The sequence below is a fragment of the Columba livia genome, chromosome 11, assembly GCF_036013475.1.
Source record: "Columba livia isolate bColLiv1 breed racing homer chromosome 11, bColLiv1.pat.W.v2, whole genome shotgun sequence".
NCBI classification, from domain to species: domain Eukaryota; kingdom Metazoa; phylum Chordata; class Aves; order Columbiformes; family Columbidae; genus Columba; species Columba livia.
In genome coordinates this window covers 17,256,798-17,271,941 of record NC_088612.1, presented here as the reverse complement: position 1 = coordinate 17,271,941, position 15,144 = coordinate 17,256,798, and the positions used below count along the sequence as shown (strand labels likewise).

At 40.2% G+C, this 15,144-nt stretch overlaps 1 protein-coding gene across 4 annotated transcripts in view; it reads left to right on the top strand.

The window, feature by feature from the left end:
• LOC110357763 (C2 calcium-dependent domain-containing protein 4C-like) overlaps positions 1-15,144 on the top strand; it is a 66,576-nt gene that overhangs the window by 335 nt on the left and 51,097 nt on the right. For 2 of the 4 annotated variants that reach the window (XM_005500998.4, XM_065076162.1), the window contains exon 2: positions 7,077-7,215. Coding sequence is in view for 1 of the 4 variants with exons in the window: in XM_065076164.1 (XP_064932236.1) it covers positions 3,392-3,476; positions 7,077-7,215 (224 nt within the window). In the remaining 3 variants the exon portion in view is untranslated. Of the gene's footprint in view, positions 1-669; positions 4,690-7,076; positions 7,216-15,144 lie in introns of those variants that run through there. The other 2 variants (XR_010475263.1, XM_065076164.1) reach the window with 2 other exon arrangements.

Sequence of the window (15,144 nt, the reverse complement as noted above, 5' to 3'; positions counted from 1 at the left end):
AGGGCTTTCCTTACACAGCTTGTGTCATTTTAACTGTTCCAAAACCACTACGTCTGTGTAAATGGTTTCCATTCCATCATATTTGCATCAATATGACAAAATAAATACTTACAGAAACTTAAGTCCTTTATATCAATTAGTTTCATATACGCTGGGGCCTCTGTCAATAAAACTGCGACAGTTAAAAGCCATAGAATTAAAGTAACTGAGTCTGATTGAGATGAAGTACAGCCACTGGTAAATATTTGTAACCAGATTAAGAAGCTGCATCCCTCTGCAGCTGCTGTTGCCCTCGAGTAATTCTGCTCCAACAAATTAGGACACTGAACTCCATTGCCCTGTGCCACAGTCCGACATAGTTATACTTGTATCAACACACGTCTTGGTGGGCTTGTTTAACATAGGCTGTAGTTACAATAACCAAGCAGGTTAACAGCCACACTACAGAATGGAAGTATTACAATGTTAACACACATAATAATCACTCAGCTTGTGTCAGCTTCGGCAGAGGAACAAGAGGTGTCCAGACTGTTCACTAGAGTAAGGACTGCACAGGATTTGCTTTACAACTTGCAAATACTTGACAAAATACCTGTTTCACAAATGAGTTATTGTTATCATATTTGTCACTAAAGAGATACTATCATGCCCGTTATTAAAAGAAGTGATAACTAAATTATTTATTGTGGTTTGGAGGTAGTTTTGCAGGTGCAAGTTACGTGTGAACAGCTATAACATTTTGCATAAAAAGCAGATTTTTTTTTCCTAGCTTTTTACTCACCATAATGATTAACTTCTAACAACGTGGCTTTTCCTATTCAACGTGCAACTTAAAACTCCTTTCCTACATATTCCTACATAACACATATTGATCACTTTATTCTTCTCGTTGTGCAGTATTAGCATGTTTTCTGGCTGCTATACTGCTTCAAAAGACACTTATTTCACTCCATTGCTATACTTCATTGCACTGGCTTTTTCTGTCTTACAAGCTTCACTTTTTAACCTTTTCCTAGCCTGTGTGTTCTCTCACTAACAGGAAAGGCCTCAATTCCAGTCTCTGTTGTTCTTGTTCCTGTGCTGTTTCCTTGCAGCTCACAGGAAGGCTGTTTAAACCTCTGCACTGCATTGCCCTCTGAACAGCTCCTTTGAAATCTCTTTGTCATGATGTCAGCAAAAATATCCCCCGACCCCAAAGAACCAAACTTTAATACAATGTGGAGTGCAATGGTGAAACCAGGTTCCCCTGTATCATTTCTGTGTCTTGCTACTCCCAATACGTTCATTTGTGGACACATTTACTGTGTCCCTTTCTATCCAGCTAGTGACTTGCTTTGGGGCACAAACCAGCTTTTTTTGTTTTCTGTTTGCAAGGGGGTCTGGGCACACACCTAGGTCCTACAGTAACAATCCATGATAATACTAATACAATATTAAATGAGGTATCTTGTCAATCTGTCATTTGAGGATCAAGCTTTTGTTATTTCAGTAATGAGAAATAGACATATTTTTACCACAGTACAGTGGAGACAGAGAACAGAAATATAATTTCCTGGTTCCTTTCAACTTATTGAAATTTGCAGATTGCTGCATTTTTCTTGAAGAAAAATAGTCACAGTATATAGTAGATAACACTGAAATCACTTACGCCAATGTGCTTGCATAATCCAAAACTTCTACAGCATTTCTACAGAAGTTTCAGCCTTTTGTTTGTTTTCTATTCAGTCTGCCACTGGTTTCCTGGAGTATGGTTAAATGTTTTTTACCAGTCACAGCTGTGAAGTTTGAGATATTATTATCTTCATGGTGTAATAACCTCTTGAGATTAGATAAAACTCCAGTTGTATTTACCAGCTGTGACAGGTAATGTTTAAGATTTGTTGTGATTGAGTAGAATAATAACAGAAAAAATACTAATAACATTTAAAAATATAGCATTTCTAGGCTTTATTTGTATTCCGATAGCATTTTAAAATTAAGACATTCTATCAGGCATCTGACTTCACTTCTGAGGTTATGTTTTCCTTCCATCATCTCAGCTGTTCTAACACTTGATCTTTCCATCTCCTAATTATTAAGCCTGAGAGCTTTCAGGGCAAGCATGCTTTTTAAAAGCTCAACAACCTTATGTGCTTCTACATAGTAAAATGGAACTGGAAGGTGAACAACAGGGATGTTCTCTAGTGGTTTGCCAGGTGGGACAGGAAGGTGGAGGACCCTTTTTTTTTCCTTCAGCTCGGGAGGCAGATGTTAAGCAATCCCCCAAAACAGAAGCATGAAACATCTGCACTATTCACAAGTGCTGTCCTGCTTGTTCGTAGTCCTCTGTTAATCCTTGTACTGAAATTATTTTAGGACTCTGATACTTAAAATAGCTCATGGATGACAGCAATACTGGCATATTTACTGATGTTTCAGGTGAGCTGGAACTTAGTCAAGTGTGTGTGCAGGTGCCTTAGAGGAAGTGTGCTATAAACAGTTCTCTCATCTGTCATTTCAAATACTTTTTAAATCAGTCTCAGAACAGGTCCATTAAATTGCAGCATAAATCATACACAAGCATGTAAACTAGATTGTGTGTTTGTGTGTGACCAGACTGCTTTCATAACTATATTAGAAGGTTTTAAAAGATAAATGTAAGACACACAGTTATAAAATTGACATTTATAATGGATCAAACATATCCTTGATGAGTAATGTTAGGCAAAAGTCTGCACTGTCATTATTACTTTAACATTAGCAGACAATAATATTATAATGGTTCTCAATGCACTAATAGGCCTTAATTGCCCTGACGAACCTCACAAACCTCACCTGAGGCCTTTACCCACACCCTTTGCCCATAGGTCCAGGAACTCTATATAAGTTCAGCTCCTGAGCTGTAAGCTTTTGTGTAGGCTGACTTGTGAGGCTGTCTGTCTTTACTTTTGGGTTCTGCCAGTTTTGATTCTGATTTGCTTACTGAGTTATTGGTCTGACTTTGATTCTACTCTGTATATGGACCTGTTGTGGAGACCACTAGACTGTTTCTGGTCCTTGTTACCTTCATTCAGTATCATCCTGAGCTCTGGATTAATTTCTTGACTGTACCTTGGATCTGCTTTATTGATGCAAGTCTCTAATAATTTGGGCTCTTGGTTGAACCTGTCTGCTATCCCAATACCTGTGTTGTTACTTTGCTTGCGTACTATAAGATGGCTTTTTCTCTGCTTGCTGTATTATTGTGTGTGGCTCTTAATTTCCCATGTTGTAGGAAGGCAGTCTTTGTTGTTCCTTGGCAGATACAGGTTAAGGTATAAACTGATTTTTCAAGTTGTTATTGTTCTAATAATCTACTACTGCTTGTGTTATCAATGTAGAAGGAGATCTAGTTTTGCAGGGTGTTAGATGAATGTGGAATAAAAGCTCACTCCTCACAGTGAAGAGTTTACTACCCAGCTACCCTGTTGGGAACAGCAGACTGAATGAGCTAGATGGTGAGTATGAGTAAGATGTTAGTAACTAGCATCATGTCATCCTGTTTCCATGCGTCAGCAGCTTGAGCTAACTGTTAATTTGAAGTGCCTTAGTAAAGGAAAATTTAAAAGAAATATGAAGAATATTAAGCAAATGCTTTCAGTGATATGAGGTATTTGTTATAATGCACAGGGTAATAATTATTTTTGTTGTCCTAAAAAGAGAGGGTTGAGAGAAATCTAAGAAACAGCTTTCTACACAATGGTGAGCTGTGTAGGTATTCTAGGACTGCTGTTTGTTTAACTTCTTTGTTAAAATCAACAGGCCAGGAGTTGTTGCAGCATCTCTATGTAGACTGGTTCTAGATTTCCACTAGCTTTTTTAGGGAGTTTCTTTTAAGACTTGGTCCAGGTTTGTGATGCTAACTCAGATGATTTTTTTATTGTACTATTCTGTTCAGTTGTGGTTAAAAAAAAAAAAAAAATCTGACTTTATTTGTTGAAATTATAGCTTTATAATTGGAAGAATTAATTTTTTTTTGTCTGTCTTCTGCTTGACTAAAACGTTCCTGAGAAGATTACTAACTTCTTTGGGATTCCTGCACTCTCATCTGAATTGTTATGACTTTATGTATGCCTTTCAAAATCTGGGCACTCCTCTGTATTGTTTTTTTAGCTTTTATTTGTGAATCAAATTAGGCTGCTAGATAATTTATGCTATTCTGATACCAAGCTGATTATTTTCTGATTAGTGTTTGAACATGAGCTTTGTATTATTTTAACCTCTCTACTGAGTGTCTTGACATTGGGCAGTTTGTTCCAATCATTCTGGCTTATTAAGGCTGTTCTCTAGGAGTACTCATGGGTATTTTAAACTGCAGAGGTTACTTCTGCTAGTTGGGGAATGGACAAAGGGTGTCTTTTTGATAGTGTAGTGCATGGTGTTGTGGGCAGTTCATGGGCTTTACAGAGGCCACTGAAATGTGTAAACTACCTGGGTCACGTTGCTGCCATTTGATGTTATCAGAGTCACCACTTTCTCCCTGCCTTAGGTAACAACCTGAGACATGCCTGAGTTGACAGGCTGGAGATGGAAAAGGCACAGAGGAAGCATGGTGGTTCTGATTTTCTTCCACATTTTATTCACCCAACTTGTAGATGAGAGGCATCCACCAGTGGGTGTAAGACAGCATATGCTGTATCGTGTGTTAAACACACTCAGTGAAGATCTTAGGTATGTGAGGTGAAAGTGAAGTTTTGGGTAACAATATTACTGCTTGCCTTGTGTAAACACTGCTCCTGTGTTTTTCATTTGGATTGCATCCACCTTTCTTATCTATTCTGTGCCACTGCACTATACAAAAAGCCCAGCATTATGGTGTTGTAATATGTGTTCTTGTTTTCCGTTGGCTTTTTCATCATCATAATAATAGGACCTTGCAGTAAACTTTTCACTAGTCCCACTTAACATAGAGATCCAATTTAGTAAGGAAATAAGCTGTTCTAAAGAGGCACTGTAGCATTGCTGAATCTTTCTCTTCGGATTTCCGCAGTAACTTCTAGAAATAAATTTATTAGGAAAAAAAATCTTTGGACTGCTACCCTTAAAGAGATGAAGTAACTGAGGCAATCATCTCACTCTCATGTTACACCAACAGGCTTACAGTATTTAAGGTCATACACAGAGTTGGAGTGATCTTGTCATAACCGTACCAATTTTTCCCAGCTCTGCTAACTTTAGTCATGATGAAAAGACAAGGCACTGGCTGACATCTGTCAATGCAAGGTCAGCATTTGTCAAATTCTTTTGAGCTCTGTAGTTGCATTACAGTTTAAAATGCAATTTGAGATTGTATTTCTCTTGTGCGGTAGTCATCTCTGTGAAAATCAGCAACTTTTAAAAGAGAGAATGAGTTCAGATTTAACCTTCTTGGTAAGGAATGCTCAAGATCAAGACTACAGGAAACAAAGGAGATGTTTTGGTACCTAATCTTAAAGGGAACAGCAGTTCCAAAAGCTTAGGGGAGGCAGGATAGGATTGTAATTCAGACCTGGTTCACACAGAAAATATCAGTTCCAGCAAAGTTAATGGGACACAGATCTGGCAATGTGGGAGGTCAGGCAGTGAGGAACAAGAGAAACATCCTTCTCAGTTGTATCCCACATAGTACCCAGAGTGGAAGGGTCATGAATTGATCCCCTAGTCAATCAGTGTTGCTGCCCTCAAGCATGTTATTTGTATCACCAGAAAAATTCAAACTCCCAAACAGCGGTGTTTTCTGTGATGCTGTCCCTCAGATGGTAACCCAAGTTGCCTTTTGATTATGACCCCCACTGTGTTTTCTGAAAAACATGTTTTAACATCAGTGTTTGCAGCTGAACTACTTTCAGGTCTGATGAACACTTCTGGGTTTTCATAACTGCTGTGAGAAGAATCAGAAAGTAAACACAAGGACTGTTGTCTACAAATGCACATGTGTCTAGTGAAGTGACAATTCTCTGAATGAATAGTGTGTAATACAGAGTCTTTGCATTCCAGATACTCCTCACTATAAATATACACACTTTTCCTGGTTGTTTTTAAAAGCTCCTGCTAAATTAGCATTTATTTTTTTTAAGTTCAGCTCTATTTAATTTTTCTCCTGTCTGTATCCAAAGACAGAAAAAAGTTTGCTGCACAAGCTACACATGGAAATACTGTATTACAGTTCTGAAAACATGATTTAACCTTCTAAACTGCTTGGGTATGAAAGAGTGACCCAAATCAGACTTAATGCTGAACTTTTTGCTTTGTCTGAAATTCATATCATAAGCAATAATGGTGTTTTTTCAATTGCCTGTGTTTTAAGGATGCTGCTAAAGCACTGGAGCAATGCCAGGTATTTGAAGAAATACGTGGCTGTTTCCCTGGCTCCCCAGACATTACAATACATGGAATAAAGAGTAATTTTTACTGTGTTTCTTTAACTGTGGTGTTTCAGTGCTATAGAAAAATATTCACCTTTGAAATTAGATGTTGTTAGCACCTTGTCTTCAAACAAGTCATTTAGATAACATGCACTATACTGTATGTAATTCTGTTTTCTTTATTTTTTACAATCTCCTTCAATGAATGACAGCAGCTGTGCCTCATTTTTACCATGTGGTTTTATTGTTCAGAATTTCTGATTATTTGTTATGATTTATAACAGCAAAAGTCTTCAATACTCTAAAACAATGAAACACAGACTTGGACATGTTTAAATGAATCCAACAGATGCATTGTCTGAGTCTGCGTGGTACCAAAGGAGAGAGCTATAGCTGACACAGGATTATTTCCTGCTGGAGGTTCGCCAAAGAAAAACTGGCGGCAGTCACACTGCTCTTTATTGCGAGTCTCCTCTAATGTGTGTGTTTAATAAAGCACTAACATCTGGGCCCACTGGGTAAACTTCATGTGTACAAACAGTGTAACTCTTCAAAATCAATATTTATTTGCAAACTTTTCAAGAAAAAACATTCCAGAGTATAAGCTTTGGGGTTATGTGCTGCTTGAACACTACTTTGGGTTTGTGGAGCTGAAGTATTAGATAAGCTTTGTTCCTCCCTGTGCCTCCCGTTCAATTGCTGTGTTCTCTTTAGGGCCACACAGGGATTTCCATGGCGCGGCCCCAGGCTTCTGCAGGCAGCCAGCACTGCTGCAATTATCGATCTCCACTGGAGAGCCAAGGAATGAAATAGCAGGAAAATGGAGCTGTGTCTTGGGAAGGCTACCTCTCAGGTAAAGCACATGGTGGGGTGGAGCACAGGAGGGCATCTGTCATCTTGACTGATGGGAAGATGCCCACCTTCATTCTGCAGCCCACTTCTCCCATCCCGGTTTCTGCTTCTTTTCCTCATCCTTGTAGCTCACATGATGCACAGCAATTGGAGTGGGTGCTGTAAGCAGCTGGAGCTTCAGAGGGGAGTTCTGAGCATGGGCAGGTGGACTTGCATGTGCTGCAAAGGCCTGAGAGTCTGTCTTTTGCTACTGCAGGAGGGAAGCCCTCCTGAGTGTTTACTTGTGCAGTACCAGGTTGCTGGCCTTGAAAAACAGCTCTTCCTGTACCCTGTGAGAACCCAGTTGGATTTCTTCCTAGATATTTGAATTTCTGTTGTGTCCTTGTTGTTTTTGTGTCGGGGTGTTTTGTTGTGGTTTTGCTTTTTTTTTTGCGTGTGTGTGGTAGAAATATGCTAGTGTATTTGCTCAACAGTATCTTACTGTGCTGCTGACAGATACTCAATGTCTGAGGGAAAAGAAAAAAAAAGTGGGGTGGAAGGTAATAAAGTTATTCCTCATTGCTGGTGCCAATGCTTTGAAACAGGCTGAGAAGCTCTGAAACAGATCCTAATATGTGGTTGGAATTTTGCTTCATAGACAAAGTGGCTGCATAGAACTAAATCAGTAATTGGGGGGAAAACAAGGAGTTACTATAAAGAGAGCAGTAAATGCTTTGTAGTCTTTCTTCTACAATAATGTCTTAAGTCAGTTTATCCAGCTCTAGCCAAATGGGTGAAGAATACGATATTTTAACAACCTGATGGAGTAGACCAGTTTGTGAAAGGACTGTGTGGGAGGAGCCACTCCTGACATGAAGTGGGAGAGTATAATTACACATACCTCATAACTTTTGCATAATTTATATTAAGGGTAAATGTGCAAGTGGAGTCCTTTTCTGTCAGTGCTGAGCAAACAACCTCTACCTGTGTGCATGTTCTTCATAACAGGATGACCTGTATTTAACTTTCTAAAGTATGTCTAGATCTTGTGATATCTATAGAATGCCTCTGCAAAAAATGTTTGTGCTCATGCAGTTACTTCTGCTTCCTGCTCCAGTCAGAGCATATCTTATTGTTTGTGTGTACCCAACCAGGTTTATAAGGCTAACATTCTCAACTGATTAATCATTTCTGATTATCAAATTAATACATAATCAGCTTTTTACCCATGGGAATAGCAAATTAGATTTTTCCTTCAGTAAAATGAAACATCCACACTCTTCATATGCAATAAGTGACAGCACATAATTGCTATAAAATATAAATTACACAGGAAGAAAAATAGATCAGTGCATCCTTTGTTTTGTTTCCCATGTATCCTTGTCTTAGGCTGCTTCAAAAGTAACCTCTCTTTTGTGACTTCATTGATAAATCTCTTGACTGTTGTAGCCACTTGTTGATGTATTAAGTCAATAATGATTTAACAGCCTTTTTAAAATAACGGCAGTTATTAATGAGAACTGAACTACTTTTGACATGGCTGAGGTCTGGAGGGAATATAAATGTAACCACACTGACTCTCAAATTTATGTTCAGTGGTGAGACCCTTGTACTTACTGTTTTTTAGGGGACATTTTAGTGTTCAGGGTTGGCCTCACTGATGTTCAGCTGCCCTGCCTCCTGCAGGATGATAGGAAACCAAGGATGGTTGGCATTGCTCTATTTCCCATCCTTTTTGTTTCCAGCACATGTCCAGTCCCTTGTATTTCTATAGGAAGCCAGGCTGCCCACCCTGTGCTGCATATCAAATGCTTTCTCTGGCCATTGGTCCCTGAGAGTGATCATTTCCCCCCTTTTCTGCTGCCTGTGTAATGCAAATGAAGTGGGGTGCCCTGGGGCAGTTCATGTATGAGGGTGTAACTACATGCATTAGAACAGAGCTATGCATTCTTTAATCTTTTTTCATTTTAAAGATCTCACAACAGAAGAGTCTATTAAATCTGCTAATTGTAATCAGGACTTGTGGATTTGGCAGTTTTCCTGTACTTCCTATTTTTGCCAAGCCACCCCTTCCTTTCCAGAGCTGACCCAGCACTTTGCAAGGCTGGACCTGACACAGCTTGTCCCAGATCTGGAAAACAGACCCATGGATTAATTTCCACACATGTAATGAATTCTGGTAAATGGTTTGTTCTTAATGTGCTAATCACCTCAAGGGCAAAATTCACTGTTTGAGTGCAGACTTGCATTCCTTTTTGAATGGGTTAGTCTTCACTGTATTGTGTGCTCTCCCTCCTTATCTTACAGGAAGGGGGAATGAGAGCACAGTGAAAGCATCAGCTCCACAAGTCTTGTGTGGATAAATCTCTGATGGTTTCCTTGCTGGAATATGTTGCATATGAATGTGAACTATGATGCATTTCATGGTCTGTTGCTGAAGAAAAGAGATCTCACAGCAGGGGAGCTGTACAAGGTCTCTCATATCAGTCCAGCCTTGTGCTCAGGGAGTAGGAGGTGTGGGATTTCTGAAGTGCAGCAAACCTTTCTTAATTGTGAAGCATGAGCTTAGACTTCACTGTGGCATGTATCCTAATGGGAACTTGGCACGAAGTTAGGCCCAAGCATATCATTCTACACCCTGTATTGTCTGTATCTGGCTTCATAGTGTGTATTTTTTCAAGTTCTCTTGTAACAATTTGGTCATTCAAATAAAGCACAAAATGAGTGCATTCCTTTCTGAATGGAGTAGGCATCTGTGCAAACACAGTGTGTGTGTGCATGCCTACCTAATTTATTCACGAGAAGGATGCAATTAGTAGTAGCAACCTTGGCAATTTGGGCAGAGGTGAGTTTTAACTTAATGGTGGAGATTTCTTGAAAAGTGAAAACACAGACAAGGTGGAAACTGGCATATACTATACATAAAAATACATGTAACTTTCTACCTCAACCTTGCAGGCAAGATTATGTATATATAAATAATTTCTAGTGAGTTGGAGGTATATACATGGGTGGAAAGCATAGGCAGAGTTGAGGTTGGGATTTTTCTTTACTTTTGTCTGAGACTAATCTCTTGGTGCTGGGCAGGGCAAGATCTGGGCACACACAAAGGAGGCAACAACAGGGATGGCAGAACAGGCCCTGGCATAGCCCTACCCGGGAGGGGGGATGACAATTTATGAAACAGCTGCTACTTTGGGAAAACAAGCATGTGAGCCTTTTCTGCATCTTCTTCGCTTTTCTGTGGCAGAAGCTGACAGTTCTGGGTGTAACCAAGGCACTTCATCCTCAGGGTAGCACATACGAGTTTGTTTATGCTAAGAAGCCTTGAGCCAGCTCTGGCGGCTGGCTTGTACCCACTGTGCCTTCCAAATAGAATGTGTACAATTATTCGTTAGCCACTTTACGTAAATTAAATGGATACCATAAACCCCCCCCACACACAAAACAAACACAATAGCAACCTTCAGATTCAAACTGTTCCATGACCGGTGGCAGACATCCATGAGTGTTTTCAGACAGATGAAATACTCAGGCCCACATGAAATGAAATCTGGAAGATTAGCAGGACTGAAGAAAAACTCAGCTGTTCCCAGCAGAGCAACAAGCTGTAGACTCTTAGGAGGTCTGAAGACAGAAGTGGCCAGATAGAAGAATACAGGAGAGTTGTTCCAGACACTGAAGTCGAGAGAAGGTTCTCATGTGTTACTGTGAGCCTTTGTGAAGAGACCTAGAAGCAGCTGATTGTGAAGGGGTGGAGGAAGCGAGGGATAAAGGCAGTCTATGAACAACTTATTAATAAGTGTTGCTTGTAGTTTTCCACAGTTCTACCCAGAAAGAACTGTAATAATGCCTCCAATTGTTGCTGAGTGTGATGACCAAGTTTCTCTAGTGGCGCACATCCAACCATTTCTATCTTCTGAGCTGTCAGATGGAACGCTCTCCCCTTGCCTGGAAGTGTGATCTCCTCTGTGGCCACTAAACTGGCCAGAGATCTGAGTTTCTGTGTAGGAATCCAGGCTGCAGATCCTTCCAAATATCTAAATAAATGCAACAGAGATTTATTTGCACAGCTTTAGGTGTAGCCACCACTACATGAGATAAATATTAATGGATTTGGCAGGAATGTTGCCATGTTGGGGCAAAGTTGAGTTGTACTTTGCTGTTGCACTTTGAGGAGTGACTCTGAAGTGCCCCAATGTACAGCACTCAGTAACTGAGGGTAACTCATCCATGCAATTAAATGTGTAGTCAATCAATCTGTGTTACAATACTTTAAAAAAAATCTGCTTTGTTAAATGTATTTCTCCCAGAGTTTCAGTAACTTCTGGTACCCTTAGATCTCCTTCCTGCTTGTTATGGTTTCTTTGCATTGCTGCTTTTTACCACTCCAACAAAGCACTGTCATTGATTATTTTTCTATGTTCAGATTCAGCAGCTAGCATCAGGATTGGGAGCTGTGAATATGGCAATAATGAAAAGGTAAAATCAGTTAGATATAGATATATAATGGCGCTTTTTTTTTTGAGAAAATAACAGTTCAAGGGGCATTGTCTGTACCTGGCTTCATAGTGTGTATGAAGTTTTCTAAAGGTACCTATCACCTGAAAAGGCTGATAGACCCTTGTTGCAACATTGAAAATCAGCACTAGTTCTGCTAATCTGCACTCTTATCTAAGAAAAAAAAAAAATCTCTCTTTTACTGATTGATCTTGCATGTATGAAGCTGATGGCATGAGTCCTGTTCAAATCCATGGGGCAGGATTAGGCTCTAACAGAACTTGCTTATGAGCATTGTTGCTTTCCTATCAAGGAGAAAGCACACAGTGAAATGAAGCAGAGCCCTGTTTTGCAGCTCAGCAGGCACTTGCAGATGGTGCTGAATTAAGGCTGTAAGATATTATATGACCTCTGTCCTGCCAGACATCAACTTTCTCTGTGCAAGTGTTTAGGCAATCTTAAAAATGGCTGGCATGGTGCTGAAGCAACAGCTACGTCACAGGATTGTTTGTTTTATCAGGTATTTTTTGGAGAGAGAATTGTAACCTGTGTGACACAATGTACTGGCCTATTCCATTCACTGCTGCTGAGGCTGCCAGGATCACTATAGAGTCAGGCAGTTGCAATATTACAGCAACTGGTATTAGTACTATTAAATGTAACCATTCTGCTGCAGAGATGATTTCAGCATTCCTTAAGTAATATCTAACAAAGCCAAACCAGAGATATGGTACAAATTAGAAACACAGCTTGCACAGGAATGTTTGCTGTCCCTTAAGTATTTAATTCAATTCTATCCTAATATGAATTTACCCTAGTAGTTCTACTCAACTTTTTCTTAGTGTTACTTTATACCCATAAAATTGAAATGGTTAAATATTTCTTAACCACCTAAGGAGGAAACAGTAACAGAATGGGCTCTGCAACGTGCTGCCCACTGTCAGTGCCAGCCTTTGCCCACAGAGGCTGGCATGCAAGCTTTGCAGATATCTCAATCTTTCCCTAGGAAACAAGACTTAGTTTCTTGTGTATTGTGCATGTTTTGGTGTAGGGAGCAAGTAGAAAGGAAAAAAACCCTGATATTATTCTTGAGTCTCCAATGGAAGGTGGTGATTTACTAAATATGTGAGAGATTTCTCTATTTGTTACCTGCTTAAACTGAACTTTTTCATCATCTACTGCAGCACGAGAATAACAGATGTGAAGAAAGCAATTGTAACTGCATTTCATTGACAGGTTTAGGAACCTGGAATCCATTTCGTAAATATTTTGACACTGTAGTTACTTTCCACAGGACTGTTAATATAATGTAGTCTTGTACACTTCTGTTGCACAAACTGATTTGATACAGGGGGTTGAACAAGGCAGGGGAGAGGGGCAAGGCTGTACAATGCAGCTTTGAAGCTACAATGTGGGGTCATCTGTGCCATAGTGGTAACCTCAGACCTTTGTGCCTCAGCCACACAGCACAAAGGACATCTGCTCCTTTGCCTAGGAGATGTTAAAAGGGACATCACTGACACCCCACAAATTGGACATGATTAAGCAGCTTCTGCAGCACGTGTTTGCAATAGTTATATTTCCTTTGGTGAGGAACATGCTGGCCTCGGAGGATTTGCCAAAACCAAAAGAATAGAAGTTGGTACTTGCTCTACCATTTAATATGAGTAACTGCAGACATAAGCTGATATGGCCATGTCTCCTCCTAGAACCTGGTCTCTTATCCTTGAGCCCATCAGCTGTAAGCAGGAGCAGCCTTGTGTTAAGAGTTACAATATGAAATCATCTTGCACTTGATATTCACCCTGTTTCCCCTATTTTGATGCACTGCACTTTGGTAAGGCATATTTCCATTTGCTCAGCTGAAAGCTTTCCAAAGCTGAGACTGCAATCTGTTGTGAGCTAATAAAAGCAATGAGGGTTTTGTATGATCATAGTGCCCTTGTGTTGAGGTGCTGCTTGGTATAGGGAAAATAACTCTCACGTGTCAAAATAATGCTGCCCTTAGACAGGAGAGGCATATGCACAGGTCTCAACTGAATGTTTTAAAGAGTGTCAGAAAATTCAGAATGACATGCAGCAAGGGGTCATCCCAGGATGCAGCTGGCCTCATGAGACTAGCAGGGACCACTATTGCCTTCCTGTTTGTAAGGTAGGTAGCATGCCCCAGTACAGCCATCCTAAACGGCAGCCTGCTTCATTCTGCAGCCTGCAGACCCAGGAGTCACATCAGGCCTCCAATGTGACCTGATTTTCAGTTATCAAAGAAAGTGAAAATACAGTGTCAATAAGTCAGATTTCAAGCTCAGCCCAGATGGTGGGGGATAAAATGCTTCTTCCAGTGGGGAAAAAAAAGAAAATGGGAAATGAAGGCCAACTGCAAATGCAGCAGTGACTTTAAGTGCCTGAATAAAATCAAGATACCTCTGAAGATGCAAAGGACTAGTGGTAGTGGGGAAATTGGACTCCAAGATGCCATCCTGTTGTACTATGTTGGAATTAATGAGAACTGAAATGACAAACAAATTGTTTAGCCTTGATCAATAGAATACTTTGTAATTTCACCTTATGTTTAATTTTAGCTCAGCTCTGTGATGTTCCATGTCAGGTACTGGTTTTCCCACTGGAATTTAAGGGGAAAAAAATCCAACCTTGTAACACTTGTTGCTTCAGTGGTAAAACAAAAAGCTTTGGTAGGGATTGCCCCTTTTATTCTCCTAAGTCACCAGAGCCCATGCATGTGAACACAGAGCCAAACCATGAGGTCTCAGAGGTCATGCTGTTCATAGCAAGGGGCCAAGGCTGAAGTGCTGAGGATCTTGTGGCTTTCCATACTTCCCAGTCAATATCTGGAATTGGCACTAGCTTATGCGGAACATTTTGGTGTCTTTTTAGTAAGTACTAAAGTTCACATTACAATGTGAGATGGAGGAGGTCAGGTGAGGTGCATCTCTGTCTAGAAGTCAGAGGTTGGAGGTAGCTGGCTATTTGACTAGATGTAGCTGGGGGCACAGTGTGTGACTGAAAGCAGTGTATGTTTAGCTATATATTTTGGTGAGGGCTGAATTCTGTACTTGCTTATGTAGATAGACTTGGGTAGTGCAGACTGTAAAAGCACCTGAGCTACATGTGTCAACCATGTAATTTAAGTGGTGTTTAAAAATCTCATTTCCAGAGCCTCCATCAAGTGTCTGTTCACATCACTGATAATCTAAATACACCTGCAACTCTGTCACTACACACTTAGTACCTTTGTACTTTGCCTCCTTGAAAACAACCATAAGCACTTTTCATTGAGCTATATGGCTTAAGACTTACTGAGGCGAAACAGAAATCCCAATCAGCTAAGAGTACACTCAGGTGTCAAAACCTTGTCCCTGTTGCCGGCCAGCTTGTCCCACACCAGGGAAGAGGTCCAGTGCTGTAGTACAGGTACAGCCCAGCCCACCAT